The sequence below is a fragment of the Dermacentor andersoni genome, chromosome 7, assembly GCF_023375885.2.
Source record: "Dermacentor andersoni chromosome 7, qqDerAnde1_hic_scaffold, whole genome shotgun sequence".
Classification (NCBI taxonomy): domain Eukaryota; kingdom Metazoa; phylum Arthropoda; class Arachnida; order Ixodida; family Ixodidae; genus Dermacentor; species Dermacentor andersoni.
The window spans coordinates 150,136,176-150,148,891 of NC_092820.1; the positions used below are offsets into that span (position 1 = coordinate 150,136,176).

A 12,716-nucleotide genomic window follows, 5' to 3' on the forward strand; every position below is an offset into this window, starting at 1 on the left:
GCTATTTCTTACTCAAGGCAAAGCACCAGGAATGATCTTGTTTCGTACATTCACTGATTACTAAATTTGCTGCTGCTGTCTGCCGTTTATGCACGGCATATCAAGTCAACAAGGAGTGCAGCAAGGCATAGCTTCAAGTCAATGAGCAACTATGTTTGAAGGCTAAACTTGCTTACATTTGCACGTGGCCTACTTCATACTTGAATTCCTTGAATTTATTCACTGTGTGCGCAGAAGTTAGTGTTTGTTCCTCACTTCAGTGCAGCTGTACTTTTCTTCTGGCATCTGTTTAGCATCTTCACAGCATTTGTGCTGGAAGCTTTCCTCCTGGAGTACACAATTGACAAGACCAAGCTTGAAAGTGCTGTGGAAACCAAGATTGGAGAGATGGGGCTCAAGTATGGAAAGTAAGCTAACTTCAACAATCTATGATTGCACTGCTCTGCTCATTGCAAATGGAACAGCTTCAAAGTGTACTATTAAGTGCTGTAACTGGATAATTGGGGATGCTGCCTTTGTCCTGCAGTCAACATAAAGCAGTCTGATGCTGATGGTGATCAGAGTCAACTCACCCACTTGTACACCCCGTTTCCTTTAGGCAACCACGGAAGAAACACTCCAAAGACGAAAGCGGCGATGGCAAGTCCGAGTTTCCTGGGATGTACGTCGACTCTGACCACAACGTTCTAGAGGACAGCTTGGACAAGCCAGACACTGCGAGAAATCCAAATGTTCCTGACATGTCCGATAGTGTGAAAAGCAGGTTTCACATCATGAAGAGTAAGCCAACTTACTTGGTCTTAGGTCAACATGCAGCATGTTTTTTTTTTCTTTTATGGTTTATCACTGTCTTGACCAAATGTCTGTGACTGATACCCCTGTCACAGGGGAAAATTTGTTATTCATAGCTAATGACATTAGATACTTCAAATCACATTCGTTTCTCACGGCGCTACATGGTAAAATATAATTCACATAATGTGGTGATGGTGTGTCAGTGAATAATAGACACAACATATGTAAACAGTTCATGTTCAAAACTTTCTAAAAAGGTGTCTTTTCGTGGTTTCAGATATATATATATATTGTAGTGGGTAACATGCATGTGGCGCTGTGCGGACTGCCACCGCTGCGGCGCGAGACCCCGAGCTCGGGCTGCTGATGCGAACGGCTAGGACTCGCGATCAAGAGCTACTTGCGATCCCTCGTACGAGCTGCAATAAACCCCCTTTCATTTGGTGGAGCTGCGGGGTCGACCTCGGAAACTGGAACTCCGAAGCCGGACGCTACCGACTGCTGCGACCATGCCTGACGAAACCACCCAGGAACATGCACCACAGCCTCCGGCGGTCATCGTTTCCGGTGTGTTGCGCCAGCGTGATCCTGCCATCTTTAGCGGCACCGATGATCATGACGTGGAGGATTGGTTGTCATCTTACGAACGGGTGAGCCAACATAACAAGTGGGACGACGTCACCAAGTTGCACAACGTGTTGTTTTACTTAACCGGCGTCGCGAACCTCTGGTTCCGAAACCACGAACACGATTTCGCAACATGGAGCACATTCAAAACAAGTTTCGCTGAAGTGTTCGGGCGCCCCGCTGTGCGCAAGCTTCGCGCAGAACAACGCTTACGGGGGCGTGCGCAACATCACGGTGAAACTTTCACAAGTTACATCGAAGATGTCATTGACCTGTGTAAGCGCGTGAATCCGTCAATGTCAGAACAGGACAAGATAAAACACATTATGAAAGGCATTGATGAGGACGCCTTTCAGATGTTGTTAGCGAAGGATCCGCGCACCGTGGCCGAAGTTATCAATTTGTGCCAAAGTTTTGACGAGCTACGGAAACAACGCATCTTAGCTCGGCGCCCACCGCCTACGGAAGATTCGCTAGCAGCATTAATTATTGGCGACAACCACACAACTTTGCTGACGCAAATAAAAGAATTTGTGCGCGAGGAGGTCGCACGACAGCTCTCGATTTTGCCGACCACGGAGAAGCCTTCTCAATGTTTGGCTCCAGCGCTCCGACAGATAATTCAAGAGCAAGTGACCGAAGCTCTTCCACCTCCGTGTCAGCCGGCTCACGTGGCCGCTCCTCTGACGTATGCTGAAGCCGTTGCGCGGGCGCCTCGTCTACAGGGGTTCTCTCCTCCGCCTTCAGCGCCTCGCCCGCCGGTGTTCTCTCCTCCGCCTTCGCCTCGCCAGCCGGCGGATCCCTTTTTCAGTGCACAGCAGCAGGGTCCAAATCCTTGGCGCACTGCTGACAACCGCCCAATATGCTATGCCTGCGGTACCCCGGGTCATGTAGTGCGCTTCTGCCGCCGGCGCATGCCGGCCTTCGTGGGTACCCCGCGACGACCCAGCTCCGACTTCCGACCTTTCCGTATGCCTTCACGACCACCACCAGAAGTCTACGCTGCTGATGACATACCGGCACCGCAGTCACAGCTCTACGGCACTCGTCGCTCGCCTTCCCCTCGTCGGCGCTCACTCTCACCCATGCGTCGTAGACCCAGTGCCAGTACTGCTGAGGCGGAAAACTGATTTCCGCAGTTCCTGAGGCACGAACTGCGTCATCGTCGGAACATCAAAGTCCTCGTTTTTCCCCCGCTAACGTTATTGAAGTGTGCGTTGATGGCATCAAATCCCTTGCGCTCGTCGATACAGGTGCTGCTGTGTCCGTGATTAGCGAGAAGCTTTGTCGTGCATTGCGGAAAGTGACCATGAAGCCTTCGATTCCATTGCTTAGAACAGCCAGTGCGCAACAAGTACAGCCAGTCGCTATGTGCACTGCCAGAGTGCTGATTCGAGACATTTTGTATTCCATTGATTTCTTTGTGTTAACTTGTTGCTCCCACGATGTCATACTCGGTTGGGATTTTCTGTCGCGCCATCATGCCGTCATCGACTGTGCACGTGCTGAGGTTCAGTTCTCCGTTCTGTGCGATTTGCCATCTCGCGACTTTCTAGTTCACGATCTTAGCAGGATCTGTGTAGCTTCAGATACTGACCTTCCTCCTCACAGTGCTGTATTTGTCCCTCTTTCATGTGCATCGCTTGCCGAAGCGACGGTCATGTTTACACCCGCTGCCGTCTTCATTCGCCGCCAGCCTATATTGTTGCCTTTCGCCCTCCTCACGGTTCACCATGGTGCTGCAGAAATACTGATTTCTAACCCAAATTCGTACACTTTGGCTTTGCACTGTGGCGAGACTATTGGTACCATCGAGTCTGTGGACGCTGACGCTATTGTGCATTTCCCCATAGCCGACGACGTCGATACTGCCAACGTAACAGCACTGACGCCCCATGTGCCATCTAACCGAGTCCCACCGGATGTTTTTTGTCGCTCCATTGCCGATGACCTCGAGCCGACACAACGTGAGCGGCTAATTACTCTTTTAAATGAGTTTCACGCGTCTTTTGACTGGAACCAAGCATCGTTAGGCCGCACAAGTACCGTCTCTCACCACATTGATACGGGACATCACGCACCATTACGCCAGCGTCCGTACCGCGTGTCATCCACCGAGCGTCGTGTCATCACCGAGCAAGTTGAAGACATGCTTGACCGTGGTGTTATCAAGCCATCGTGCAGCCCTTGGTCATCGCCCGTAGTACTCGTTAAGAAAAAAAATGGCTCGATTCGTTTCTGTGTGGACTATCGTCGCCTCAACAAGATTACACGAAAAGATGTCTATCCTCTACCGCGCATAGATGACGCCCTGGATTGTCTACATGGTGCTGAATTCTTTTCTTCTTTGGACTTGCGATCGGGCTATTGGCAAGTGCCAGTGGATGAATCCGACCGCCCGAAAACAGCTTTCATTACGCCTGATGGCCTGTATGAGTTTACAGTAATGCCATTCGGCCTCTGCAATGCGCCCGCGACATTCGAAAGAATGATGGACAATATTCTGCGAGGCCTCAAATGGAAGACGTGCCTGTGTTATTTAGACGATGTGGTAGTTTTCTCCCCTGATTTCACCACTCACCTCTCTCGTCTACGCGAGGTCCTTACTTGTCTTTCCACCGCCGGCCTTCAACTTAACTTGAAAAAGTGCCGCTTCGGCGCCCGACAGCTGACCATACTTGGCCATGTCGTTTCCAAAGACGGCGTCCTTCCCGACCCTGACAAACTTCGTGCTGTCGCAGAATTTCCGCGGCCGACTACACTGAAAGAGCTCCGAAGTTTTATCGGCCTTTGCTCGTATTTTCGACGCTTTGTACGCAATTTTGCCTGCATCATCGCTCCTCTGACGAAGCTCCTGGCTGGCCCAGGTGACCTTCGCGATTGGACTCCGGCATGTGACCAAGCCTTCACCACTTTGCGTCGTCTGCTTACCTCACCACCTGTTCTACGCCACTATGACCCGACTGCACCGACCGAAGTTCATACAGACGCCAGTGGCGTTGGTCTTGGAGCCGTCCTTGCACAACGCAAGCCTGGCTTTCCGGAATATGTGGTTGCATATGCGAGTCGTGCCCTCACGAAGGCAGAAACCAATTATTCTGTCACAGAAAAAGAATGTTTGGCTATAGTTTGGGCGTTAAACAAATTTCGCCCTTACTTGTATGGCCATCCGTTCGATGTTGTGACAGACCACCACGCGCTCTGCTGGCTTGCGTCACTGAAAGACCCGTCAGGCCGTCTTGGACGTTGGGCTCTTCGGCTCCAAGAATTTGACATTCGCGTCATCTATCGATCCGGGCGCCAACATTCTGATGCCGATGCACTCTCCCGATCACCCATGAGATCCGACGAAACGCCACCCTCACCCGTAGAGTGCCCGGTTGCTACACTTGCTGTTACTGACATGCCGTCTGAACAAAGGAAAGACCCGTGGATTGTGTCTCTCATTGACATTCTTCACAGTTCTTCAAAGGCTACATGCCCTCGAGCCCTTCGTCGCCAAGCCACCCATTTCGTGCTACGGGACGCCATCTTGTACCGCCGAAACTATCAGCCGGATGGTCGCAAATGGCTGCTAGTCATCCCTCGCCATTTGCGCTCCGACATATGCACGTATTTCCACGCCGACCCCCAACAAGCTCATGCTGGCGTCCTGAAAACCTACGAGCGGCTCCGTCAGCGCTACTACTGGCGCGGCATGTATTCTTATGTCCGCAAATACATTCGGTCATGTGTAGCCTGTCAGCGACGCAAGACATCTCCTCATACGACTGGCCCTCTGCAACCTTTGCCGTGTCCTGCACGTCCTTTTGATCGGATTGGCATTGACCTCTATGGGCCTCTTCCATCCACTGCTAAAGGAAATCGTTGGATAATTGTTGCAGTAGACCACCTCACAAGATATGCCGAAACCGCTGCACTTGCTTCGGCTGCTGCTCGCGACGTCGCCGCATTCATGTTACGGCATTTCATCTTACGGCATGGCGCACCGCGAGAACTGCTCAGCGACCGAGGCCGTGTCTTCTTGTCCGAAGTTATTAATGAGCTACTCGCCGCTTGCCGCACTATTCACCGCACCACTACGGCGTATCACCCACAGACTAACGGTCTCACGGAACGGTTCAACCGCACTCTGGGTGACATGCTCACCATGTATGTTGCGTCTGATCATTCCAATTGGGACAATGTCCTCCCTTTTGTGACGTACGCGTATAACACCGCCGTTCAGGCTACCACAGGCTTCTCCCCATTTTTCCTTCTTTATGGACGTGAACCATCCACTACCCTCGACACCATGCTACCATATCATCCGGATGCCTCTGAATTCACCCCTCTTTCCGAAGTTGCTCGCCATGCTGAAGAGTGCCGCCAACTGGCTCGCTTGTTCACGTCGGATACCCAAGGTATCCACAAAGATCGCCGCGACAACGGGCAGCCCACACAGTCCTTCGCCGTGGACTCTCACGTCTGGCTTCAGCTGCCCTTCCAATCTCCAGGCCTTAGCCCAAAGCTTGCTCCAAAATATCAGGGTCCGTCGCGTGTACATCGCCGGTGAATTATGTGGTGGAACCGGTGACGCCATCTTCGGACAAACGCCGCCGTGGCCGCGAGACGGTTCACGTCAGTCGTCTGAAGCCGTACCACGACCCCCTTATCGTGTCATCACCTTAGGTCGCCAGGATGGCTCCTCTTCGCGGCGGGGGCAATTGTAGTGGGTAACATGCATGTGGCGCTGTGCGGACTGCCACCGCTGCGGCGCGAGACCCCGAGCTCGGGCTGCTGATGCGAACGGCTAGGACTCGCGATCAAGAGCTACTTGCGATCCCTCGTACGAGCTGCAATAAACCCCCTTTCAATATATATATATATATATATATATGGTAGGGGTGCACGAATATCGAATATCACCGGATTGAATAGTAATAGTTCGAATAATTCGATTCACGAATCGAATATCTATTGCTCTATGCCACCCAAACGAGCGTTTCACTTCGTTTTTGCTGCAAAAGGACTGCTTAGTATGCCGCAGGCATCCCGGCTGACACGGTAGCAGACTTTGGGACTGCCAGAGCTCACTGACGTCGGCCCGATGCGGAGATCGCACAAATATCGACCGAACACGACACTCCGCAGAACAGTGCCGCATTGACTGAGTCTGCTTCTATCGGTACAAGGCTCTTTCAGGTTGACAGGGCCGATCAAAATGATAATGCTCTGTGGACAAAGGGTAAAGCGAGAAAAGCAGTGTATATTTTAAAGTGCGAAAGCATGGGACGTATTCTGCGACAATCACTTTCGGTGGTAGTGTCGCCTCGGCCGTCAGGCGCGCACTGATTGGCTAGTTGAGCAAAATCGGACGAACTGATAGAGCACTGTGTCATGAGAAGGCGATAGTATCGTCAAAGCGATCGTCACAGAATACGGCCCCATGTCACGTGAACTTGCCGCGGTCTTCCCGATTTCAGAATACTTAACCAGTGGCAAATCACGCCAGACTTGACAATAAAACGGCATGGACGGTGCCTGCTCTTTACTGTCAGCGCCGGCTATAGGCAAAATGATCAAGTTATGTGGTGTGAAGTCTTTTAAGCCTGTCCTGCAGATTGGCCTTGCGATGGCACACCTACCGTAAAATTGGGATAGTCCTTCTGTATTTCCGAGAAAAGCTGGAAAGCAAAACATTTTATGCAATAAAGAAAAGATTAATTGCCGCTAAACACAGGGTCACTATTAAACTGATAACCTCATTGGAATTCAGTGCAACAGAACATCGCTAAATAATTAGATTCAGAGGGGGGGGGGGGGGGAGAGCACTTGATTCTGTTCAACAGAAATTCTATCGATAAATTTTTCCAGGCTCTCTATATGCTAGAGCTGAGCTGCAATCAGTGCTGGCATACTAATTTGGTGTTCTCTTTAATAAAAGTAGACCATACTGTACATCTCTGTTGATTCCTATGTACCTAAATTACCGACAGGTTGCTACATTCTTGTTATACAATGCTAGGAGGCTCCCAAGCATATGCAGCAGCATGCTTTCTTGCCCAAAATTTGTAAGCAATTAAGTTTGTGAAAAATTTTCTGATATGTCATCTTGAATTCGATATTCAGCTTTTTCTCTTGATTCGCTTCAACATTCGTTTCAAAATGTACTGTTCAGTATTCATGCACCCCTAATATATAGCAGTTATTTTAAGCGTTTCTGTCAGGTAAACTTGCACAAGTAATCGAGCGATGTACCCATCTACGCAAAATAAAGGCAAAGGTCCAGCCTGCTATAAATCCATTAAGTCGTAAAAAAGATGGCTGACGGGCCAGAACTGGCACAAATCGACGAATGTGCTGTCTGTGGAGCCTAATTGCTAATAGTTTTTATTGCGATAGCAATTACATGGACACACCAAGCAAATTTACACCCTTGCTGTGATGTTCTGTACAAAGTCCTAGTATGGTAAGTTAATGACCAAGCACCGTGTGCTGTAGGTAGGAGTGAAAGCATGTGAGAATGAGCCGAGAAGGATGGTGGCTTGATCTCGCGCCCGCAAGAGAAGAAGATGGGGAAGAAGCGTGCTGTCTTCCATGTCGCACAAGCCAGCAGTTTGAGGGGGGGCGTTCTACTCCAGCCGCAGCTGTGTATGGGCCGCTTAGCGTCGCTGCGTGGATGCTATCTTGAAAACAATCTGCGGTGTGCACAGAGTCTAGGTGCATCGAGGACTGATGGCCTGTGTGTGCTGTGTTCTCACCACTTAATTCGCGGTAAAATGAAACGGACAGATTCATTCGTTGCAGCTCTTCCTCCCGCCAACGCTATGACAGCGAGTGTCCGTGGTTATCGAGTGACATGTTCATGTTTGCCTGTGCCTGCGTCACACCATGCTTGTTTATTGAGTTAGTGAGCAAATGTCTACAAGCTTATATGATTGATAAAACTACCCACTGTCCTTACTCCGTATAGCTGTCTAATAGTGTTGCTATTGCAATCGATGGTTCACTTTTTGGAGTAAACTGCAGCAATTATTTATTGAATGAAATTAAATATTCTCATGTAGCATCAACTTAAAACTCCAGATGTTATTTGATGCGAATGACAAAAAAATTTTCCCTGTGACAGAGGTAAAATAAGACTAAATTTCTAAATTGTGGCAACTTGCTGATCCAGTCTTTATTAAGAAAGTCTTTGTGTTCTCATTTCAGAGAGAAGGGTCGAGGACATTTTGGTGATGATGTTTGAAGATGAACTCGAAGAGCTCGAAATCATGGCCATGGCTGCTGCTAATGTGTCGTGTACCTGTCCGTGCACTTGCGGAAAGAAACAGGCCGCAGTGTAATGGCTGCTTTAGCACGTCATGCAACCTCGTGGCTTTCCCTGTTTGATTGGGGCTGTGTACGCTGAGGCACTTCAGTTGCTTCTAAATTGTGCATGCGGTGTTTCTGTGTTGCACAAGGCTTTGAGAGTACTATATTATGCAATCACCAGCAAGCCAAGCTTGCTTACGAGACTTAAGAGACTGAATTTCAATAGTGAGTCTGTAATAATTGTGCAATATTGCATCGCCAATACTTAATCTTTTTTTTCTTCTTTGTTTCTTTTGTGCGCAGCTTATGTAGGTTCATTTTGAACCGAGTTTTCTTCTTAGCCAATCAGATTGCTCAGAACATTCTACAGTTCTGTTGATTAACTGGCCTGCAGCTGCTCAAATTTGCTGTGCAAGACACATCGACGTAACTTTATAGTGATGACGTGGCATCAGAGAGCCTTCCTATTTACAAGTGTGACACCCAGTGTCGTGTATACCAATTTCATTCCATTTTGCATGATTATTTAGCTGTCTTCTACATGTATTTGTACTTTTGTACATAATTACTTTAGAGGGGTTTGGCTCTTGGCACAGATGCATGTATAATGCCATGGCTTCCGAACAATGTCATTGCAGCTACAGTGATCGGCAGCAAGTGGCCATGTTTTATATGTGCGTAGGCTAAGCCTGCTGTATTTATAAATAAACTTTACTCTGTTGATTATCTTTGAAAAATGTCCCCATTCTTGAAGTGAAGAACCCAGATCTGTGCACAGTTCTGGGAACTGCATTCAGAGATGAATATTCCGGGAGACGTGTCCGCCTCTCCAACAGTTATGTGCACATAATCAGCAACAGCATCAATATCAAGGCTAGAACGTTAGTATTCTGTGCTTTTTGTCAATTCATCATTGGCTTGCCTAGGTTATTAAATTAATCAGCTGACCCAGAGCAGTGGTCATTAGATTAATTGGAACATAACTTTGTAGAGAGTTGTTCACTTTGGAGGCAATCTTAAATGTGCTTTTTTTTATACTTAGATAAGAAGCCATAATTCCAGGAACACCCCAACAGCTGAAGTTGCAACTCAAACTAGAAGCTCGTGACATCATTGAAGGCAGAAGAACAGGTGAAAATAAAAAATAAAGTGATAGCGCTAGAACATAATTCGTGTAAGTATTGTTTAATCATGCCAGTTTTGCTTTTGTATGCTGTGGGATACACACAGCGTGCCCGTAAAGTCATGGTGCACTTTTGGCTGGTCACAGGAAATCAAGGAAACAAGATAGAAATGTGAAATCTTCACCAAATAAAAGGAAAACTCTCCCAAGTCTCGTACCTATTCTGTGCAGTTCGATGAGGCCTCCATATGTTGTCCTACACACATCTAAACAATATTCAAGTTCATCCCACACACGGTTAAGGACATCTGGTGTAACAGAGTGAATAATGTCAGTGATTCTCTGTTTTAAATGATTAAATGGTGACGCTTTGTTGTACATGCGACAATATTCATGATGCACCTTGGTCATGGATTTGAATTTAGTGAGCCACAGAACACACTAAACTTCCCCTTTGTACTGTCCACATCTCGACTGGCGTGGGCTGATGTGCTGCTGTGCAGTCCGTGGTGCTGCGTCGTCACCTGTGTACACACGCCCTTGCACATCATACTACAGAAACTTGATAAGTTTTCCTTTTGTTTGGTGAAAATTGCACATTTATATCTTGTTTTGTTGCTTTCCTGTGACTCGTCAAAAGTGCACCATGACCTTATGGAAACACTGTATAACATTTACGCATCGCCATGACGCTCGTTTCAATGAACACATTTTTTATTTTATTTCGGTAGCCATTATATGAACACTACAGGCGAATTTTTGCGGTCGGTGTCGCCATGAGTTCCGTGTGAAGTCCAAGTGCAATAAGATCGTACCTAGGTGCCGTATGTTGTAGGTGCGAGAGAAAGCGTGTGAGGGTGAGCGGAATGATTGTGGTTTGATGCGCAGTGCCTTGTTGCGCGCACAAGGGAGGAGATGTGCGCATGCTGGGAGGGGGGTCGGGATAGGTTAGTGCGCGTCTCCCCTATTACTCCGGCTGCGTGCGTCCTATCCTTGAGGTAATCTATGGTGGATGCAAAAGTATGCGATCGGAGATTACATCTCGTGCGGTGTGTTCACACGCGTCTAGTTCACGTTGAAGCGAGAGGCAGCATGAAGCATGTTGTAGGTGCAAGAGAAAGCGTGTGAGGGTGAGCGGAATGATTGTGGTTTGATGCACAGTGCCTTGTTGCGCGCACAAGGGAGGAGATGTGCGCGTGCTGGGAGGGGGGGTGGGGATAGGTTAGTGCGTGTCTCCCCTATTACTCCGGCTGCGTGCGTCCTATCCTTGAGGTAATCTATGGTGGATGCAAAAGTATGCGATCGGAGATTACATCTCGTGCGGTGTGTTCACACGCGTCTAGTTCACGTTGAAGTGAGAGGCAGCATGAAGAAATCGCTTGCCGCTGCTGCCACTCTTCATCACATCAGCGTTCTGATGGCGAGTGTCTGCGGTCATCAAGCGAGATGTGTGCGTGTTTGCCTGTGTGCATGTAACTCTATGGTTGTAAATAAGTTAGTAAGTGAATGTTTCCTGTGATTTATACAGCCGATAAAACTTTACTAACCTTACTTCGCAATGTCGTCTAATAATTTATCGATGCTTCACCTTTCGGGGGATCAAAAAACATTCTAGAAGCTGTATTCTATTCTGCACTCTGATTAGCTAATCTAATCCTGCAGAAGGGGATCGGTGCCTAGGAAGTGAAATTAAATGCCAAGAACATGTTGTTTAAAGAGTGCAAAAAAGAAACCTATTTTCAGCGAAATTCCTGCTTCAGTACTACTGTACCAAGAGAGAGAGAGTAAAGACCCAAGTTTCACGCGTGCTGTGAGGCGGTGACAACAAGAAAGGCTCAAGTCGTATTGAGGCTGAAGTATGCATCAGAGATAAGAAACTTGTTGCAGCATTGTTCATGGATGATGAGGTCGCGACATTCTTCCAGTATTACTATAATGTGTTCGATCATAGAGCATCGTATTGTGCACCTTGGGTATATAAACACAGACATAAGAACACAGGACAACACAACGTGCCACTTAACGCCTTGTGGCATGGCGACATGTCCTGTGTCCTTCCTATGTCGGTGTTTATTACCCTGCACTATGTAACATTAAGACCATGTACCAACAAGCCCCAATTTCCACCATATCCATCATGATGATAAGATGTATTTATTGAGGGATAACTGGAAGGCCTATAATGGGGAATAGGAAGAAGAGGGGAGAGGCGTGTTCAGAGCTGTCCTAGGAGCTACGCGTCCTTGGCGAAAGCCAAGAGCGAGTCCAGATTGACCCTGCTGGAATCCATCAAGCCAGTTGCCAGTCTAATCCACTCCTCGTAGGATGACACTCGCACCATCATAGAAGGCTTTACATCCAATTCATTGATGTCCTCTAGCTTTTATTCAAATATGCGCTTATACCGTGTATTTCAGCGACAGCTGCCTGTAATTATTAAAAATGGGGAATTACAGACAAAGGTTAACACCCGCTGCTGCATGTCTTGTCCCCAAACAATAATCGTCATCTGTATTCTTAGGTTCCTTTTGTTTTCTTGAAAACTCTGCACTTGCTACTGTCAAAAATGCTACGTCATGTGATAAGACCGCATGCCATTCGTGACCTGGGAGTACCGGGCGTGCAGGTTAGAGGAAGGAAATGCACAACTATTGTTGTGGGACGAGATAAACTTTGAAGGGTACGAACTTAGTACATTGCAGGAAAAAACTAGCAAAAAGGTCCGTGAAACGAAAATTCCCCAACTTTTGTAATCATTGAAGTGTCACTGTCAATTTAACTCTCCGAACTATATATAGTGGCGAACTCATAACAAACTCGGTTTTAATATGGATCAAGATCCCTTATTTAATGCTCGCTGGCGCGAGCACTTCCG

General features: G+C 47.9%; 1 protein-coding gene across 3 annotated transcripts in view; it reads left to right on the forward strand.

Annotated features, from left to right (window-relative positions):
- Positions 1-9,455, forward strand: part of LOC126533600 (uncharacterized) — a 53,615-nt gene extending 44,160 nt beyond the window's left edge. For all 3 annotated transcript variants that reach the window (XM_050180764.3, XM_050180763.3, XM_050180762.2), the window contains exons 17-19: positions 294-407; positions 599-780; positions 8,617-9,455. In XM_050180764.3, coding sequence (XP_050036721.1) covers positions 294-407; positions 599-780; positions 8,617-8,750 — 430 coding nt within the window. In that variant the 3' untranslated portion in view covers positions 8,751-9,455. The remainder of the gene's footprint in view (positions 1-293; positions 408-598; positions 781-8,616) is intronic.
- The last annotated feature ends 3,261 nt before the right edge of the window (positions 9,456-12,716 follow it).